We start from the raw sequence: 17890 nt of genomic DNA, 5'->3' as shown, positions 1-17890 counted from the left end.
TTTGTGAATCATTTATCGCCTGTACTCTACCGCATTTCACTGGTTGGAAGGCAAAAAGCTTACTGACAAATTTCACAGAAGGAAAAGGGGGACGAAATGTCTCCCACTGGAAGGTCATGTTGTTTTATTTAAATGATTACAAAAAAAAAAAATGGTTCAAATGGCTCTGAGCACTATGGGACTCAACTGCTGTGGTCATCTGTCCCTTAGAACTTAGAACTACTTAAACCTAACTAACCTAAGGACATCACACACATCCATGCCCGAGGCAGGATTCGAACCTGCGACCGTAGTAGTCACGTGGTTCTGGACTGCGCGCCTAGAACCGCGAGACCACCGCGGCCGGAAAACGATCTGGAAACAGTTCGTGAAGACATACTGTGGTACTTGGTGCACTATGAGTTGGACAGCCGTCATGCTGCTACCACCGGTTCCTCCCAGTACCCAAACGAACGTTTTCCAACATCAGTGGAAGATGGTCTGCTAGGGTAGTGCGATTCTCCAACACGTTTCACCTGATGAAGGCAACGGGAATTGCTAACAGGCCAACAGCGCATGTTTCGGCGGTTTACCTTGCCATGATAACTAAACAGGATACATGATACATATGGAGTATCCGGTCTTGATGCCCTTGTGCAGAAGTTCACACGGTTCTCATAATCATTTCTATGCCGAGATAGTTGACGGCTATTGGAACATCTAACCGCATACACCGTACAAGAACGAATTCCATACAGCATGTCGACATTTTCTGTAGTGGTAGGACCCATCGTCCCCTCACGACCGACTGCTTGGACTGTCACGCAGTAATTTAGTTGCAAGTCGCGGTGCACTCAAGGAACACACAAGCACACTGTAAGCAAACATTTAACAATGTACCCAGCATGTCGAATAGCACAAAAAAGGGTCGGCGTGGAAACTGTTCAAAATACGATATCTCTTAAACGACTCGCACTGGACTCCTGCAAAAAACACCACTGACATTCTAATGTACCCTACTTTTAGTTTTTTAATGTCGATAGACAGTGTTCAATTTGAAAAAAATGCATGTTTGCAGAAAAAGTATAGTTTGTAAATATCATTAGAATCTGTTGATTTGCTAACAATACGACCCCCTGACTTCCAACTTCTGTGAAAACCACACATAAATAGCACTTTTCATTTCAGAAATATTTGCGGTACAATTTTTAGGTGTTTCACAAGGGGCATTCAAAACGTAATGCAACGCACTTTTTCTCTCGGTTAATTATGGTTGAAAAAGTGCGGGATTTGATTTTTTATGGGACATCGTGTAATATTCCCACTACAGCTTCTATATTTCTTTATTTCCATGAAGTTCATTAGGTGGCGGCACTACATGTAGCATTCAAAATGGCTTCTGTAACGAAGGTGCGTTCCAAACAGAGAGCTGTCACAGAATTTCTTTTAACGAAAACGCGTAACGTTGCACACATTCATAGGCGCTTGCAGTGTGTCTTTGGAGTACTGGCAGTGAACGAGTCGCCACAGAAATGCAGACGAGGTTCTCCTACTTCATGAAAACAAAAAGTATCGTAAAAATCTGGGCACCCGAAAGGAGCTTACAAAACCTGTAAAGCGGAGTCGTGTCACTCTTCTGGCGCTGGCCTTGGTGTCCGCTGAAAACAGCAACGGAGCACTGATTCTTGCTGACTGCAGTCACCTGAAACTTACCGTAAAGACCACGATCAAGGGAAACAAGTTGAGGTATGTATTCCCCTTCGTTCCTGTGGAATGATGGGAACCTCTGTCTGCTCTCTGCATCGATCCGTTATGGACTCCCACAAATGTCCAGTTCTGACGAACTCCTGGAAAATGCCTATAACATCTAGCTGTGCACTCAATCACCTACGTGTTACACATTCAGTGGCATTTGCCTCAAAGAAAGCATTTTGCATTCACTCTGTCATTTGTAAACATTGATTAGTTCATAAATTCACCTGCACGCGGTCCACACTCAGCCCATGTTTATTCATTCACCTCATCAACTCGGGAGCCTGAACTACGTAGGGCTTACTGGAAAATTTTCGAGTTAGCTACCCATGTCTGGTTTTGCTGTTCGAAAACAGTTTTACATGCTGTTGTTGTTTCGCTTTGTGACACTGCTTCAGAAATATGGCCTAATGCTGATATTTTATCTTATACCTGAATCCCGACATGTGATATAAACTACAGCAAAACTTGTACACTTGTGAGAGTAACGTTATCGATCTCTTGCGTCAACCAACTGAGAATTGAACATTGTGGAGTTCACTTCTGTTTTCAACAAAGTCAAAAGACCAGATGTTCGAAATTACAGACATACTTGACGTGTATTACAAGACCCTACAGTGTACTCTCAGGTGAAACATAATGACATTACAGGAAGAAAACAAGCCGCTGTCAAACAGACAGCAAGGAGAAAACATGGAAACCCTTCCTTCCCCTACTGATAAACGCTGCCTTGCATACTATCAACGCAGGAGAACTAATTGATACCGTTTTTGCTGTATTTCCCAAATGCGTTCCACCCTGACTCCTAACCAAGGTAGGATCAAACGGAATATTGTCGAAATATGTGACTGGCTTCACGAATATTTCACTGACAGGACCCTGTATGCTACACTGCATGGCGACGTAATTACATAGAAGGAATTAACATAGCGATGTCTGGAAGGAAGTGTATTACGACCTCAAATCTCGTAAATATACAGCGATAAGCTAGAAGATTATGAAAAACCGACCTGCTACCGATATAAACCTGTCGAGGAGATGGATGCGGTACGTGGCGAGGAATAACTGCTAGTTATACAGATGCACGGTGGATGTACTATCAGTAAACTAACTGTCCGTGCGTAGAATGGGCAAGTCGCACTACCCATCTGCGTTTCACAGAGGGCAGTCTGCGATAGCCCGGGGACTCGGCACGAGCATTTCGCAAACTGCGCGAGTTTTCGGGTGTTCGAGGAGTGCTGTGGTGTCTTCAAGCCGTGGTGTAACCAAGGCACAATCCCGTACAGACTTGCGCGGCCACCCCTCATTACAGATGCCAGACAGCGAAGTTTGGGCAGACTTAGGCCAGGCGGCAACTGTGGCGGATCCAACATGAGACTTTAATGCAGGGCAGAGTACATGCGTGTCTGAACACACAGTGCACCGAACACTCCTAACGACGGGCCTCTGCAGCCGACGACCCATGCATGTGCCAGTGTTAACACCACGACTTCGGCAACTACGGCTCAAATGGGCACGTGACCATCGGGACTGCATGTTGATGCAGTGGCACAGTGTAATATTGTTTGACGAATCCCGATACGTTCTTCATCATGCCGATGGTAAGGCTCAAATCCGTCGCCTTGCAAGCATCGTACACTGGTTGCAGACCACGTGCACCCCTTCATGACAGTCATTTTTTCTGACGGCAGCAGCATTTTTCAGCAAAATAATGCTCCGTGTCACAACTCCAGGGATGTGATGAAGTTGTTCGAGGAACACAGTGACGTGTTCCAGTCGTGCTGGCCCCTAAATCACCAGATCTGAACCCCATCGAAAGCATCTGGGATGTTATTCTACGTGGGTTTAGAGGTCATTGCCCCCTTCCCGGAATTTACAGAATGTAGACGCCATGTGTGTGCAGTTGTGTTGCCAACTCCTTCCACGACCTAATGAGGCCACACTGCTTGTATGGCACGACGCGTCGCCGGTGTTACCCGGGTCAAAGGTGGACATATCTGCACTAAGGTAGCTGGTCATAATGTTCTGACCGATTAGTGTACTTATCAGACGGCATCAAGGAAGCATAGGTATACCACTTATCAGGCTAAAGCAACAGTTCTGCAACATTGTACACTGGTGACGGTTGTGTCTAAGGCGAAGTATCGTCCTCGGACTGTCCTAAGGGAATGCAGAAAAGTTTGCAAAGATTATGCGTCTAATGTAATGCATGGCGTAAGGCAAGGACAAAGCCCAGAGAGTGTTCGATTGCAGGGTTGTTGGTGCACAGCTTGAGCACGTCAGTAAGTACGAGGCCGTGCTGGAAAGTAAGGCCTCGAAAATGTTTGTGTGATAGGTCTTGAAGCTTTTTTAAATGAAACAAACCTTATTATCATCGCACTTGTTTTGTAAATAAAACCGCCTTTTCTTGCTGCAATTTAATTTATTATCCCAGACTCGTTTTGCCTTTTGCTTACTCTAAGGCATCTTCACTGAATATGCCTTAGAATCAATAAATTAAGTTGCAGAAAGAAAAGGCTGTTTTATTTACAAAACCAGTATTTCTGTGCTTGCTGCGGAGGATGGCCATACAAACAAACTTGTTATTATCAACGTAAATCTTTATTCCTCATGTCTACAGATTTATTTGTCAACATACGAGTAACTATCCTGGCGACGAACACATTTCTCCCAACTAGGGACCAGTTTGCTGTTACTCTCACTGTAGAATGTTTGACTTCGTTGACAGAGCCACGACCATATCACTGCTCGCACCGCTTTATCACTATGAAAGTAAATCCCTCAAAGGCGTTCTTTGTTTTGGAAAGGGATGAAAATCGGATGGGGCCAAGTCGGGACCGTGTGGAGGATAATCGGTGGCAGACAGTGAGCCTCAGGTGTCACATTTGTGCAGACGTCCTGCGTGCTTTCAGTTTTCTGGAGGTCTCGCTGTACCTTAAAGAGTTTACGGTGGTGCCTTTAGACGTGAGTTCCAAATGAACGACACGGTGAACATCCCAGAACATTTTCAGCATGACTTTGCCTGCTGATGGTCTGTAACTCGTTAGGAGTCAGTGATCCTTCATGACGGAACTCGATGGGTGCTCTCGAGTTTTCGTGGTGAATATGGTGAAACTAGATTTCGTCACCGGTCACAATGTTTTTAAATAACCCACCAGCCTCACGCTGAAAACGCTAAAGAAATTGTTGCCAGATGCTCAGTCTGCTCTGTTTCATGTCACGGGTGAGCATTCGAGGCACTCACTGTGCACGCAGTTTACTACTGTACCGCAGCTATGCAGTGATGGCCCGTACACGCCCTCGTCATACGTCACACTTACTTGAGAGCTGTTTGTTTCCGTCGAGTTTCGTCGGTTGCCGTACTCCGTCGTTCACATTAAGGTCTGTCACACACGTTGAGGCCAGCTCCACCGTCTTCTTCGTTACGTGCTCAACGTCGTACATTACTGAAGTCGGTATAATCACGATTAGTGCGGTTAGAAACTCGATTACAGCAGGTCGCTTCTCACCACCGTGATAGTTACTTTCCAACACGCTACAATTCGGAGCTATTTAGCGACAGAGGGTTGCAACTCGCGTCAACTTAGCGGCAAATTCCACCGAGTAATATGCATGACGTGTAAACTCCCGTCCAATATTGAGAACAGGATAAAAAAATCGGAAGAATTAATTTTCAGCACACCCTCATACAAGGATGCAGTACTAATACCTACAAGCGATATGACGTGGGACTATCACTTAAAACCAATACCAATGTAAGGCTTGCGACAGTTGGGCGCATTCTGGGAAATTTCACGGCGTCCGCAAGGAAAGCCGCTTACAAGACGACAGTGCGCCCTCTTCTGAAGTACCGTCTCTGTTGCATTGAGTGGAGTGCCTGTGGAGTGGGCGTGACAGCCGGCGTCCAGCGGGTCCAGAAGCTAGCTGCACGAGTCGTAACGGCTCCGTGGGGGACAGCTTAACGGGAATCCTCTGGCAGCTAATCGGCACGTGGAAATGAGCGTATGGCATGGGTGGCCGGGAGGCTCCATCGGGGAAGTTCGGCCGCCAAGTGCAAGTCTTACATCATCCGACGCCACATTGTGTGACTTGTGCGCCGGTGAGGGATGAAATGATGATGAGGACAACACCCAGTCCACGAGGGGAGAAAATCTCCAACCCGGCCGGAAATCAAACCCGACCCGCTTTCGCGGAAGGCAAGCACGTTACCACCCAGCTAAGTAGGCAGACAGCTAATCGGGGCTGGCCGCGGTGGTCTCGCGGTTCTAGGCGCGCAGTCCAGAACCGTGCGACTGATACGGTCGCAGGTTCGAATCCTGCCTCGGGCATGGATGTGTGTGATGTCCTTAGGTTAGTTAGGTTTAAATAGTTCTACGTTCTAGGGACTGATGACCACAGCAGTTGAGTCCCATAGTGCTCAGAGCCATTTTTGAGCTAATCGGGAATCCTTGGAGGAAAGGCGACGTGGTTCTCGAGGATTCGTGTCGAGGTAATTCAGAGAGCCCGCACGGAAAAGTGACTGTGCTGCCATTTCGCTGTCACCATCATGTGTCTCGCTGAGGGCTCCTGAGAATAAAGTAAGACGTATCAGAACGTGTTCAGAGGCATAGATCTACAACTACATGACTACAGTGCCTGCAAAAGGTTCATCGAATCACCTACAGGCTATTTCTCTACTGCTCCGCTCTCGAAAAGCCCTTGAGAAAAGTGAGCACACACAACTTTTCGTACGAGCTGTGGTTTCTCTTACTTCATTACGGTGAGTATTTCTGCCTATGTAGGTTGGCACAAATAAACTATCGTCGGATTTAAAGCAGGAAGTTGGTCATTGAAATTACCTGTAAAGGTAACATACAGGAAGTCATTCTTGGCTTGCGTAGTACGCGAAAGGGATAGGGCTGAAATGGGTAATACTGGGACCGTGTACCCTTCACCAAGCACTTTACACTAGTTTGTGGAGCATATACGCAAATAAAGATGTGGGTCGCAGCTCAGCTCTTCTTCCAGTAATGGCTCACGTGGCCCACGCCACCGATCTCCAAGCTGTTCATTGCTTCTCTCGCCTGCCTATGCCCAGAACCACAGTGGTGAGTCGTGGCACCCACTACAAGCCCGAAACTATCAAAATCTGATTACCAAACATAAACGGTCTGATATCCAACACTTCCCTTTACATTTTTTATTTTATGTGGTTTCAGGCAGAGCTCATTTCACGAGATACAGCAAAATATGCTGGTTAACGGTGCATCAACCGTTTGTCCCTATTACCAATGTTCTGGAGATATGTGTCATGAACCATTTATGTATCTGTAACAGCTATTATTTATTACTGAATGGAGAATCAATGAACACAGCTGTAGGTGTAGTAGCCACAGAAAACGCACTTACGTTCAGAAAAAGCAAAACACCTTGCACAACGTTTATGTTCACTGGACACGTAAATCAGTATGTTCCGCAGCAATAATTAGCATTCAAAGCGTGTCTGTATGCGGGTTCCAGGTGAACATCGATATCGCAACGCAACACCACCTACCAGTAAAATGTGCCAGTGGCTCTCGTTGTCGCTATAAACCGATGGTAAGGGATCAGTGGGAACTGAGCAGACGTGCGGGATTCCTCGCAGACGTATGCGCGAACCGTACCGTCAAATCAGTCAGTTTGAAGGAGACCGCATTATTGGCGTGACAGAATGACGCATCTATTCCGGAAACTGCTACTCGTGTAGGACGAAGCGTTTCGGCAGTGCAACGGGTGTGTGCAGAATGGTTCACGGAAGGCCGTAGGACGCGCCACCCAGACCACACCCCGAGGAGATCAGCACCGCATCAGATTGGCATTGCACTACCTATCTGCCTCCTCTTGGGTTCTGGCGCAACAATGGAACACTGTAACTCTTCGTAGACTATCAGGGGTGACAGGCCTCGCCGTTCAAAAATGGCTCTGAGCACTATGGGACTTAACATCTGTAGTCATCAGTCCCCTAGAACTTAGAACTACTTAAGCCTAACTAACCGAAGGACATCACACACATCCATGCCCGAGGTAGGATTCGAACCTGCGACCGTAGCAGTCGCACGGTTCCGGACTGAGCGCCTAGAACCCACGAGACCACCGCGGCCGGCGGCCTCGCCGTTCATTACAGCGTGGGTAATGTGCGCGTCGTCCACATCTCCGCCTGTCTACCTTTGACGAAAGTGCAGAAACGAGCTGGACGCCAATGGTGCGTGGAACGACGTCACTGGGGACAGAAATGTCATCAGATAGAATTTTCTGTTTTTTTTTAAATGGTGGCCGCACTTTGGTTCACCACAGACAGGGGATGCGGCATCATAGTGATTGCACTCGCATAAGACATGCAGTGTCACATCAAGGTCTTACGGTGTGCGAGTCCAGGGCACTGTGACCTGTGTGACCTATGTGAATGACATCCTGTGACCCGTAGACATTCCGTTTCTGCACAACATCCCAGACGCAATTTTTCAACGAGACAATGCGCGACCACATGTTGCTGCACGAGCATGTGTCGCCTAGGTGTCACAGGATGTCAGCCTTTTGCCCTGGCCCGCCCGATGATCAGACTTGTCTCCAATAGAAAATGTGTGGGACACGGTGAAAGGACAGCTGCAGCCCTGTGGCCCAGTCCCAACCACCACAGGCGAACTTTTGAACCAGGTGAACGCAGCATGGATGGTTATTCCACAGGACGTCATTTGCGCCTTATACACATCGATGCAATCACACATGGAAGAAGTTATCAGGGCTCATGGCGGAGACTGCCTATTAGGTAGCAGGACACATGCTGAACCCAGGTGAATGAAATGCTAATCATTTCTGCAGCATCACAGAGTACAATAGTTTTCCGCTCTTGGTTGCATTTTAGCTCTGATCAGTCATTTATTCTCTACATGCTGGTGCTTAATGCCTCTGCGTTCCTACTTGCAGATCTGCTCTCTGAATTTGTAAAAGAACACTGAATACTTTACAGTCACCATAAGTATGTCGGTTGTATTTGCGATAGGGTATGTTTAAAAAAAGGAGCGATATGCTGTCCTGCGTCTCTTACGAGTGAATTCCAAACAGGTCTCTTACAGTTGAATAATAATGCTGATTTTATGATTATGTTACTGGTTTCACATGCCAATGACAGTGTCACCACAGTAACTGGTAATTAAACTTGAAAATATTTACACGTTTTTATCTGAAACTCATTCGCAAAAGGTGGTTCTGATGATGTTTGTGTCGTGGAATTTGCTTCGATGATGGGAGTGTTGTGCAGGCTTATTTTAGCGATAAACATTTATTAAACACAAATAAATTATTCGATAATTTGCGGAAACAGAAAATTGACAAGAAGGACTCAAATATCTTTTCCAGCTATAATCCTTGCGAAATAGGTCACCAAACAAATATAAATAAATTACAGAAGTTTTCAGTACTGCTGCAATGACAGCAAAATTTGGGGCAATAGCAACAGAATAAACACCCACAATACTCAGCCTCTTAGTCCATAGAACACAATAGAGCACAAATAGGGATCACTAGTCAATCAGCACGAAACAATACAATCATAAAGTCACAACTGGGACCTTCAGACGTTACAACAGGGCGTACATTCTGTCAGATTAAATCCACTACTCATACCGAGAACTCGCTCCACTAACTACTCCCAATCGCTAATACTAATAGCAAACGATCTAGAACTCTACTTACACTAAAACGACAGAAATGCCACAATTGTCTACAAATATGTACACATATACAAATGCTAACAGGTATTTCAGTCAAGACGCAATGCTGGCTCCACAAATGCTAACAGCCATTTCAGTCAAGCCACAGTGCTGGGGCAATTCTCTGTACACTACACTGATCTTGCACAACTCAGGTTTCGAGCAGCTGATCACTTGCAAAATCAGTTGTACCAGTGTTTTGAAGGAAGGATATACTGTATAGTATTCTGTGGAACTGGGGACAGAGAAACGACAGAGAGGCTCCGTCCCCGCTGTAGCCCTCCTCAGTGGTTCACAACCCCACAACAGGCTACAGCAGGCCACTCACCCCACCGCCGCCCCTTACTGAACCCAGGGTTTTTGTGTGGTTCGGCTCCCAGTGGACAGTGGTATTAAAGGGAAGTGTGGGGGTTAAAAATAGCAGGTGAGGCTAAAAGATGAATAAAGTAAGTAGATTCAAAAGGATGTATGTTGCGGTAGTTACTTAGAGATGAAGAGGCTCACACAGGATAGAGTAGCATGGAGAGCTGCATCAAACCAGCCTTCGCACCGAAGACCACAATGACAAACACATGAAAATCATTGCTAGTCACTAAAGCACATACCCAGCTCACCTTTTCTTTTGGAATAACCGAAACCCTTAATAGCATATCTCCTGATGCCGCATACCTTCATCATCAGGGAACACACTTGTCGCCCACCTGGCCTGTTGTTGCCACACAATTCATCAACCGCTCGCACGACGGCAGAGGTGAGCCGCACCTCCCACTCTGCTCACCAGTCCACCAAACTCAGCAGCCTTTCTCCTACTTTGGCCAATCCTTGCAGCTCAGGCGTGCCCAATGTTGACCATTAGGGATGCGCTGCAGCCTCCCTGACTGCTCCACTGCAGTCACAGCACTCGCTTCTGGCAGGACTCCCTCGCCACTAGCGCCAGCAGGAACCTGCCTCGCTTCGCCTCGCGCCGCCGCACCCCACCTGAGGCCGACACCTCTGCCGAGCAGGCCTTCGCTGACACGTCCGCCTTTATTGCGTACGATTCTTTAGCGGTCAGGGATCCTATTATTTACACTCTAGCTTGTCACAAGTATTTATCTGTAATCGAATTGTTAATAACAGTAGTCAGAGATGAAAGGTTCCCGCCACATTATATTCATTTTCATTCATCAGGTGCATGTTATAAACTACAACGAACTTCTATAGCTGCACTCGCCACACGTTTTTCGAACCAAGTCGCTGATGTATCATATACAGAAGTAGGCTACTTCATCATTTGGATCTCTAGGGGCGAGCTACAACCACATTCTATGCATCTTCTTCTTCTTTGACACTCTCTTAAACAATTTTTCAGGCTCTTGCAGATGTGTTACTTATATGTAACTAACTGAAGTTAGTTTATTCCCATGCGTGTTTCGCTTCTTTTATGTGTGGAGCATCATCAGGAATAGGTTAGGTTAGGTTAGTGTTGTTTAACGTCCCGTCGACAACGAGGTCATTAGAGACGGATCGCAAGCTCGGGTTAGGGAAGGATGGAGAAGGAAATCGGCCGTGCCCTTTCAAAGGAACCATCCCGGCATTTGCCTGAAACGATTTAGGGAAATCACGGAAAACCTAAATCAGGATGGCTGGAGACGGGATTGAACCGTCGTCCTCATCAGGAATAGAGGAAGCGAACGCGTATGGCAATAGACAAACTGATTTCAATTAGTTACATAGACGGAACGTACCTACATGAATTTTGAAACAAATAAGGAACGACGGAAAATAGAAAAAATGAAGAATTTTTCACTGTCATTGGCATGTGAAACCAGTAACATAATCTTAAAATCAGCATTATTATTCAACTGTAAGAGACCTGTTCGAAATTCAGCTCACTTGTAAGAGACGCAGGACAGCATATCGCTCGTTTTTCTAAACGTACACTATCGCAAATACAATCGACATACATATGGTGACTGTAAAGTATTCAGTGTTCTTTTATAAATTCAGAGAGCAGATCTGCAAGTAGGCACGCAGAGGCATTAAGCACCAGCATGTAGAGAATAAATGACTGATCAGAGCTAAAATGCAACCCAGAGTGAAAAACCTTTGTACTCTGTGATTCTGCAGAAATGATTAGCATTTCTATAGATGTATTTGTACAATTTACTACTACACTCCGTTCGTAGCTCATATTCCTATACGTAAAATCCAAAACACGACGATGTGAGTGAGTATAAAATGACATAATGTGACATTTAGGACAGTTTCTAGAACACAATCAATATTCTATCGTTATCATGCATTCATGGAAACCTGTGGTCACCGAAATTTGAACAATATTACATACTCTAACCACACCTTTCGGCACTGTGAAGAACGGCGTGGCTGTGTCGGCTGCTAGCCTCTTCGAGTTCCTGCCGCTGTGGCGCTGCAGTGCGCATGCGCGGATCTGAGGCAGATTGCTTTTCATTGGCTGGCGCGAGGAGAAGTGACAACAGCGTTTCGGTTCGCTAGGACAGTTCGGCATCGCTTTCGAAATGCGTACTGAATAATGTTGGGGCTCCGTTTCGAAAACAAGACCGTTTGGTGCGCTTGCGTACCGAACCGATCGACAAAATGGCGGAAAGATACAGCATCGGGCCCCAGGTCCGGGGACGAGATGTGTCGGCTCCAGCGGCGCACCATTGTGTGCTAGCCCCGACCTCTACCTGCCACCTCACACTCCGTTGTTTTCCCATTTCTTTTCTGCCGCACAGCTGGGAGCAGGCAGAGTCCACCGCACAGCCACAGTGTGGCCACCCACCCACATTCAGATGGGTCGCTGATCCGCACAGTGGGCCGACTCGTCGAACTCTGAATGGGAGACTTAAAGGGTGTTGTTAACTGCAGCACAAACGCCGCCGACCACGCTTTCCAGTCAGACGAGTCAGGACATCGTCCGCGCAGCCCACAGGGTGTCGCAGCAAGTATTGACGTGCTGCGAATTTCAGGACACAGGTCTCAGCCAGGAAGCCAAAGTAAGTAACAACATTTAAATGTTCAAAAATGTTCAAATGTGTGTGAAATCTTTTGGCACTTACCTGCTAAGGTCATCAGTCCCTAAGCATACACACTACTTAACCTAAATTATCCTAAGAACAAACACACACACACCCATGCCTGAGGGAGGACTCGAACCTCCACCAGGGCCAGCCACACAGTCCACGACTGCAGCGCCTTAGGAATTTAAATGAAAAATACACTCCTGGAATTGGAAAAAAGAACACATTGACACTGGTGTGTCAGACCCACCATACTTGCTCCGGACACTGCGAGAGGGCTGTACAAGCAATGATCACACGCACGGCACAGCGGACACACCAGAAACCGCGGTGTTGGCCGTCGAATGGCGCTAGCTGCGCAGCATTTGTGCACCGCCGCCGTCAGTGTCAGCCAGTTTGCCGTGGCATTCGGAGCTCCATCGCAGTCTTTAACACTGGTAGCATCCCGCGACAGCGTGGACGTGAACCGTATGTGCAGTTGACGGACTTTGAGCGAGGGCGTATAGTGGGCGTGCGGGAGGCTGGGTGGACGTACCGCCGAATTGCTCAACACGCGGGGCGTGAGGTCTCCACAGTACATCGATGTTGTCGCCAGAGGTCGGCGGAAGGTGCACGTGCCCGTCGACCTGGGACCGGACCGCAGCGACGCACGGATGCACGCCAAGACTGTAGGATCCTACGCAGTGCCGTAGGGGACCGCACCGCCACTTCCCAGCAAATTAGGGACACTGTTGCTCCTGGGGTATCGGCGAGGACCATTCGGAACCGTCTCCATGAAGCTGGGCTACGGTCCCGCACACCGTTAGGCCGTCTTCCGCTCACGCCCCAACATCGTGCAGCCCGCCTCCAGTGTTGTCGCGACAGGCGTGAATGGAGGGACGAATGGAGACGTGTTGTCTTCAGCGATGAGAGTCGCTTCTGCCTTGGTGCCAATGATGGTCGTATGCGTGTTTGGCGCCGTGCAGCTGAGCGCCACAATCAGGACTGAATACGACCGAGGCACACAGGGCCAACACCCGGCATCATGGTGTGGGGAGCGATCTCCTACACTGGCCGTACACCTCTGGTGATCGTCGAGGGGACACTGAATAGTGCACAGTACATCCAAACCGTCATCGAACCCATCGTTCTACCATTCCTAGACCGGCAAGGGAACTTGCTGTTCCAACAGGACAATGCACGTCAGAATGCATCCCGTGCCACCCAACGTGCTCTAGAAGGTGTAAGTCAACTACCCTGGCCAGCAAGATCTCCGGATCTGTCCCCCATTGAGCATGTTTGGGACTGGATGAAGCGTCGTCTCACGCGGTCTGCACGTCCAGCACGAACGCTGGTCCAACTGAGGCGCCAGGTGGAAATGGCATGGCAAGCCGTTCCACAGGACTACATCCAGCATCTCTACGATCATCTCCATGGGAGAATAGCAGCCTGCATTGCTGCGAAAGGTGGATATACACTGTACTAGTGCCGACATTGTGCATGCTCTGTTGCCTGTGTCTATGTGCCTGTGGTTCTGTCAGTGTGATCATGTGATGTATCTGACCCCAGGAATGTGTCAATAAAGTTTCTCCTTCCTGGGACAATTAATTCACGGTGTTCTTATTTCAATTTCCAGGAGTGTATTTAAAAACCAGAAAGTGCATCTGACCAACTGAGCTCCACGAAATATATTGTAATTTCATGTTGGAAATTAGCACGAAAAATTGCATTATTAGCAATAAATAAAGTAGCAGATGTATGGAGCTTGTTACCAGAAAACTGCACTAAATTTATACTAACGACTGTGATCGTGGAGAAGTAGTACTCTTATTACGTGGTGGTGGCTCCAGCAACCGTGGTTCCTCTCTGGCTCGGCAGTAGAATACCTGCTGATGGTGTATGTTGCTTGTCAACATTGACTGCTTCAAAAATAAATTACATCAGCTCAGGAATTTCTTTATGGTATGTTCCACTACAGAGACAAATTTCGTTATGCAAAGCATTGAAGGCTTAAGGGAAACCGATCCATCAGCTAAAAGGCAAGATAATGTTTCTCGTAGAAGTGGCTCAACTGAAGTACAGTTCAGGTATGTAATGGCTTTCACGGTCGATGGAAATTTATCAAAGAGCTGCTGGGGCCTAGACAGCTAAAACAATAAACAATAATGTCCCCACACTAGAGGCGAAGTATGTGAAAATAGCCCCAAATTAAAATCAGTATTGGATAATATACTCCGACATGGATTTCCCGTTGTGGATACATAGCGACTTGTGTTGGCTATATGTTAGCCTGGTTGTGGCACATTAAATGGTGTTAGTGGCGTCGCTGCCCTTAGAGGTAAAGTTCTGCTATTTGAGAGTAAATTGGTGGCTGTCATGATACGTACAAAAAGACTTAGGGTACTGCACTGTGCTGCTGACATTGGTGTCCAGAGAGGTCACGAGCTGTTATCAAAGAGGGAACCGGTGGCTCGGCAGGTAGACACAGACAGCCTTGTTCTGGCTACAGGTTGTAGCCTTATGTGGTTGCCTTATCATTTTAAATCATTCACTAATCGAGCAGTCGCTCGGCAACAGCTACAGTTAGCAAATAATGTTGCGAGAATGTAAAAGGTGAACGTCCCGTGACGTAACGTGTTTACTGTCGAAGCGTCGTCAGAGATGCTGTGAGTTACTGACTTTGAAAACCGCGGCGCGAAAAACGGACAGAAGAAGAACACTTTTACACATTCTTTTGATGTACGAGATATTCTCGATGAACAGTTACTCAGTTACTCATTTTCTCTTGTCTCTTGCAACTTGTGTCGGACGCGCATGTCTTGCCGCCGTCGTTATTATTGTTATAAATAATATTATTTTAGTGTAAAGTAAAAGTGCTATACTAAAAGTGCAATACTGTACAGCAGTAGATTTGTTGTGCGACGTGTATGTGAAGACGTCAAAGGAATTATTGTCATTACGAGAAGAGAAGCGCCAGTCAAAACGGCATCCTTGTTAAATCCTTCATTGCAGCGTAATTGCATCTATTAATTGCCAGAAATTCAGAGTTAAATGGAACTGGTGTATGGACTACTTATTCAGTATAGAATCTATGTCTCACTCCTTCATGAAGTTATTTAATTTTGTTTATGTTTCTGCCAAATAGAGAGTTCGCAGTCACGAATTCTTTCGTCGAAATCGGACGGAAGTTGGATGCGGCGAAATATTTTCTCCGCGCCATATTCTACTGGTAAATGCATGATAAACTACGGTTCCTTAGGAAATTCATGTTGAGCTATCCAAAAATAATTATATTTTGAATAGGGATTTACTCTCCTCTGTAACGCAGCTTCCGACTGATGAGACGATCCAACACGGTCGGCGTTCGCAAATATATTTCCACCGCTGATTATAGCTGTATGTTACAGCACAAAAGTAAACATATTGTTATAATTAGCGACTACGAACTTGGACATTTATAGCTGTATGTTTATGTATACACATTACGTAAACATATCGTTATAAGGTGAGTATGGCGGTAGGGGACTACCTAGCGACGGTGGCAACGGAGCTCGTTTGCAACCAGTGGCCACGCGAGTAAGTACAGGGAGACTTGTACAGGGATACTGGTAGTGGCACGAGGTGAGCCTTATGCTAATGGACTTAACTAATGTTGGTGCCATCGGTGTCAAACGAGACAGTGAGCAACTGTCTGGTTGGGAAAGTGTGGCTGAGTGTGTCTGCACAGGAAGTCTCGCGCCGGCTGCTGCTTAGCCTAGCTGTGCCCGGTGCCACTGGCGTCGACGCTCGGACGATGGCTGGTGAGTGAGTGGGTGGGTGACTACGGAGAGCCTCGCGCTGTCCGCAGGTGAGCCTGGCGGTGGCGGACTGCCTGGTGCTGGTGGCGTCGGTGCCCAACGAGATCGTGAGCTACTACCTGGTGGGCAACCAGTGGCTGTGGGGCGACGTCGGCTGCGCCGCCTTCGTCTTCTGCCAGAACCTCGGCATCAACGCCAGCGCGCTCAGCCTCGTCGCCTTCACCGTGGAGCGCTACATCGCCATCTGCAGGTAACCACTTCCTCACTCAGTCCCACGTCAAGTTTCAGGCAACAGCTATTTGAAGCAAAATTTAGGCATACAGTAACAGCTGGCTTACAGTATGTAAAGCCGTACACTGTTCTCCACACTTAGTTTACAGCACAGTTTGAGGACTGCTGCGATAAAACAATCCCTCTATTTCTAGCTATTAGTTGAGGAGTAAACCACTCTCTAAACAAAACTAAAAAGTGCGTGGCAGAGCGTACATCCCATTGTACCAGTTACTAGGCCTTTTTCCTATAACATTCACGGGCGAGTGCAGGAAGAATGACTGTTTAAACGCTTCTGTGGTCGCTGTCATCAGTTTAATCTAGTCTTCGAGATCCCTTTTGCAGCGACAATATATTCCTAAATAAGATTTTCTCTCTGCAGCGGAGTGTACGCTGATATGAAACTTCCTGGCAGATTAAAACTGTGTGCCGGACCGAGACTCGAACTCGGGACGAGGTACTGGCAGAAGTAAAGCTGTGAGGACGGGGCGTGAGTCGTTCTCGGATAGCTCAGTTGGTAGAGCACTTGCCCGCGAAAGGCAAAGGTCCCGAGTTCGAGTGTCGGTCCGGCACACAGTTTTAATGTGACAGGAAGTTTCAATATATTCCTAGATTCAAAACTTTAACTTGCTTCCAGAAACTCTCTACATAGGCTTTCATGGGATACTTTGCGCATATCTTCAGGTGTCTGCAAGTTCAGTTCCTTCAGCACCTCTGTCACACCCTCACCCTGTGGACATTCGTGCTGCACGTCTTCGAACACATTCAATAACCATCGTTCATTCTGCCTGGTAAGGATCCCACATGCTTGTACAATGTTGTAGAACGCGTCACTCGAGCGTTCTGTGTGCAAATATCCTTCGTAGACTACAGCCATTCCCTCGTATTGTACTAAGGAATCGCAGTGTGCAACCTGCTTTATCTACGATTGACACTATGCGATATTCCTCTTATGTCCCTGCAAATTATTGCATCCACTTATTTGTAAGAGTAGATCGATCAAGTTGTGATACGTTAAAACTGTAGCCGTAGGATAATACGTAAACACATCAAAAACAGCTTTGCATTACCCCAGTTCCCAGAACTCCTGAAGATAAACGTTGACTGTGCATATTGTATCACAGACACAGCCCCTTTGACAGTTCAGTGATGTCATTAAACCCACCCAAAGGTGTAAACAACCGTGCATGAGCAGCGCCTATTAGACGGAGGGGGTCCGACAGCCGATCAGTTCCAGTCATTCCACCGGAAACGTGATACGGTTCTTATTGTCTGTAGTTCAGCCATGCCTAGACGGTCAATACCGCGGTTGGATCGCGTCCGTATTGTTACTTACAGCCAGGGAGGCTTCTCAACAAGAGAA

At 47.1% G+C, this 17890-nt stretch overlaps 1 protein-coding gene across 1 annotated transcript in view; it reads left to right on the top strand.

Moving 5' to 3' along the window:
- The window catches only part of LOC126272708 (thyrotropin-releasing hormone receptor-like), a 124100-nt gene that overhangs the window by 87459 nt on the left and 18751 nt on the right, over positions 1 to 17890 (top strand). Inside the window, exon 2 of the mRNA XM_049975743.1 lies at positions 16308 to 16507. Within this exon, the coding sequence (XP_049831700.1) occupies positions 16308 to 16507 (200 nt within the window). The remainder of the gene's footprint in view (positions 1 to 16307; positions 16508 to 17890) is intronic.

The sequence above is a fragment of the Schistocerca gregaria genome, chromosome 5 (assembly GCF_023897955.1).
Source record: "Schistocerca gregaria isolate iqSchGreg1 chromosome 5, iqSchGreg1.2, whole genome shotgun sequence".
NCBI lineage: Eukaryota > Metazoa > Arthropoda > Insecta > Orthoptera > Acrididae > Schistocerca > Schistocerca gregaria.
This window is presented reverse-complemented; position numbering and strand designations above follow the sequence as displayed.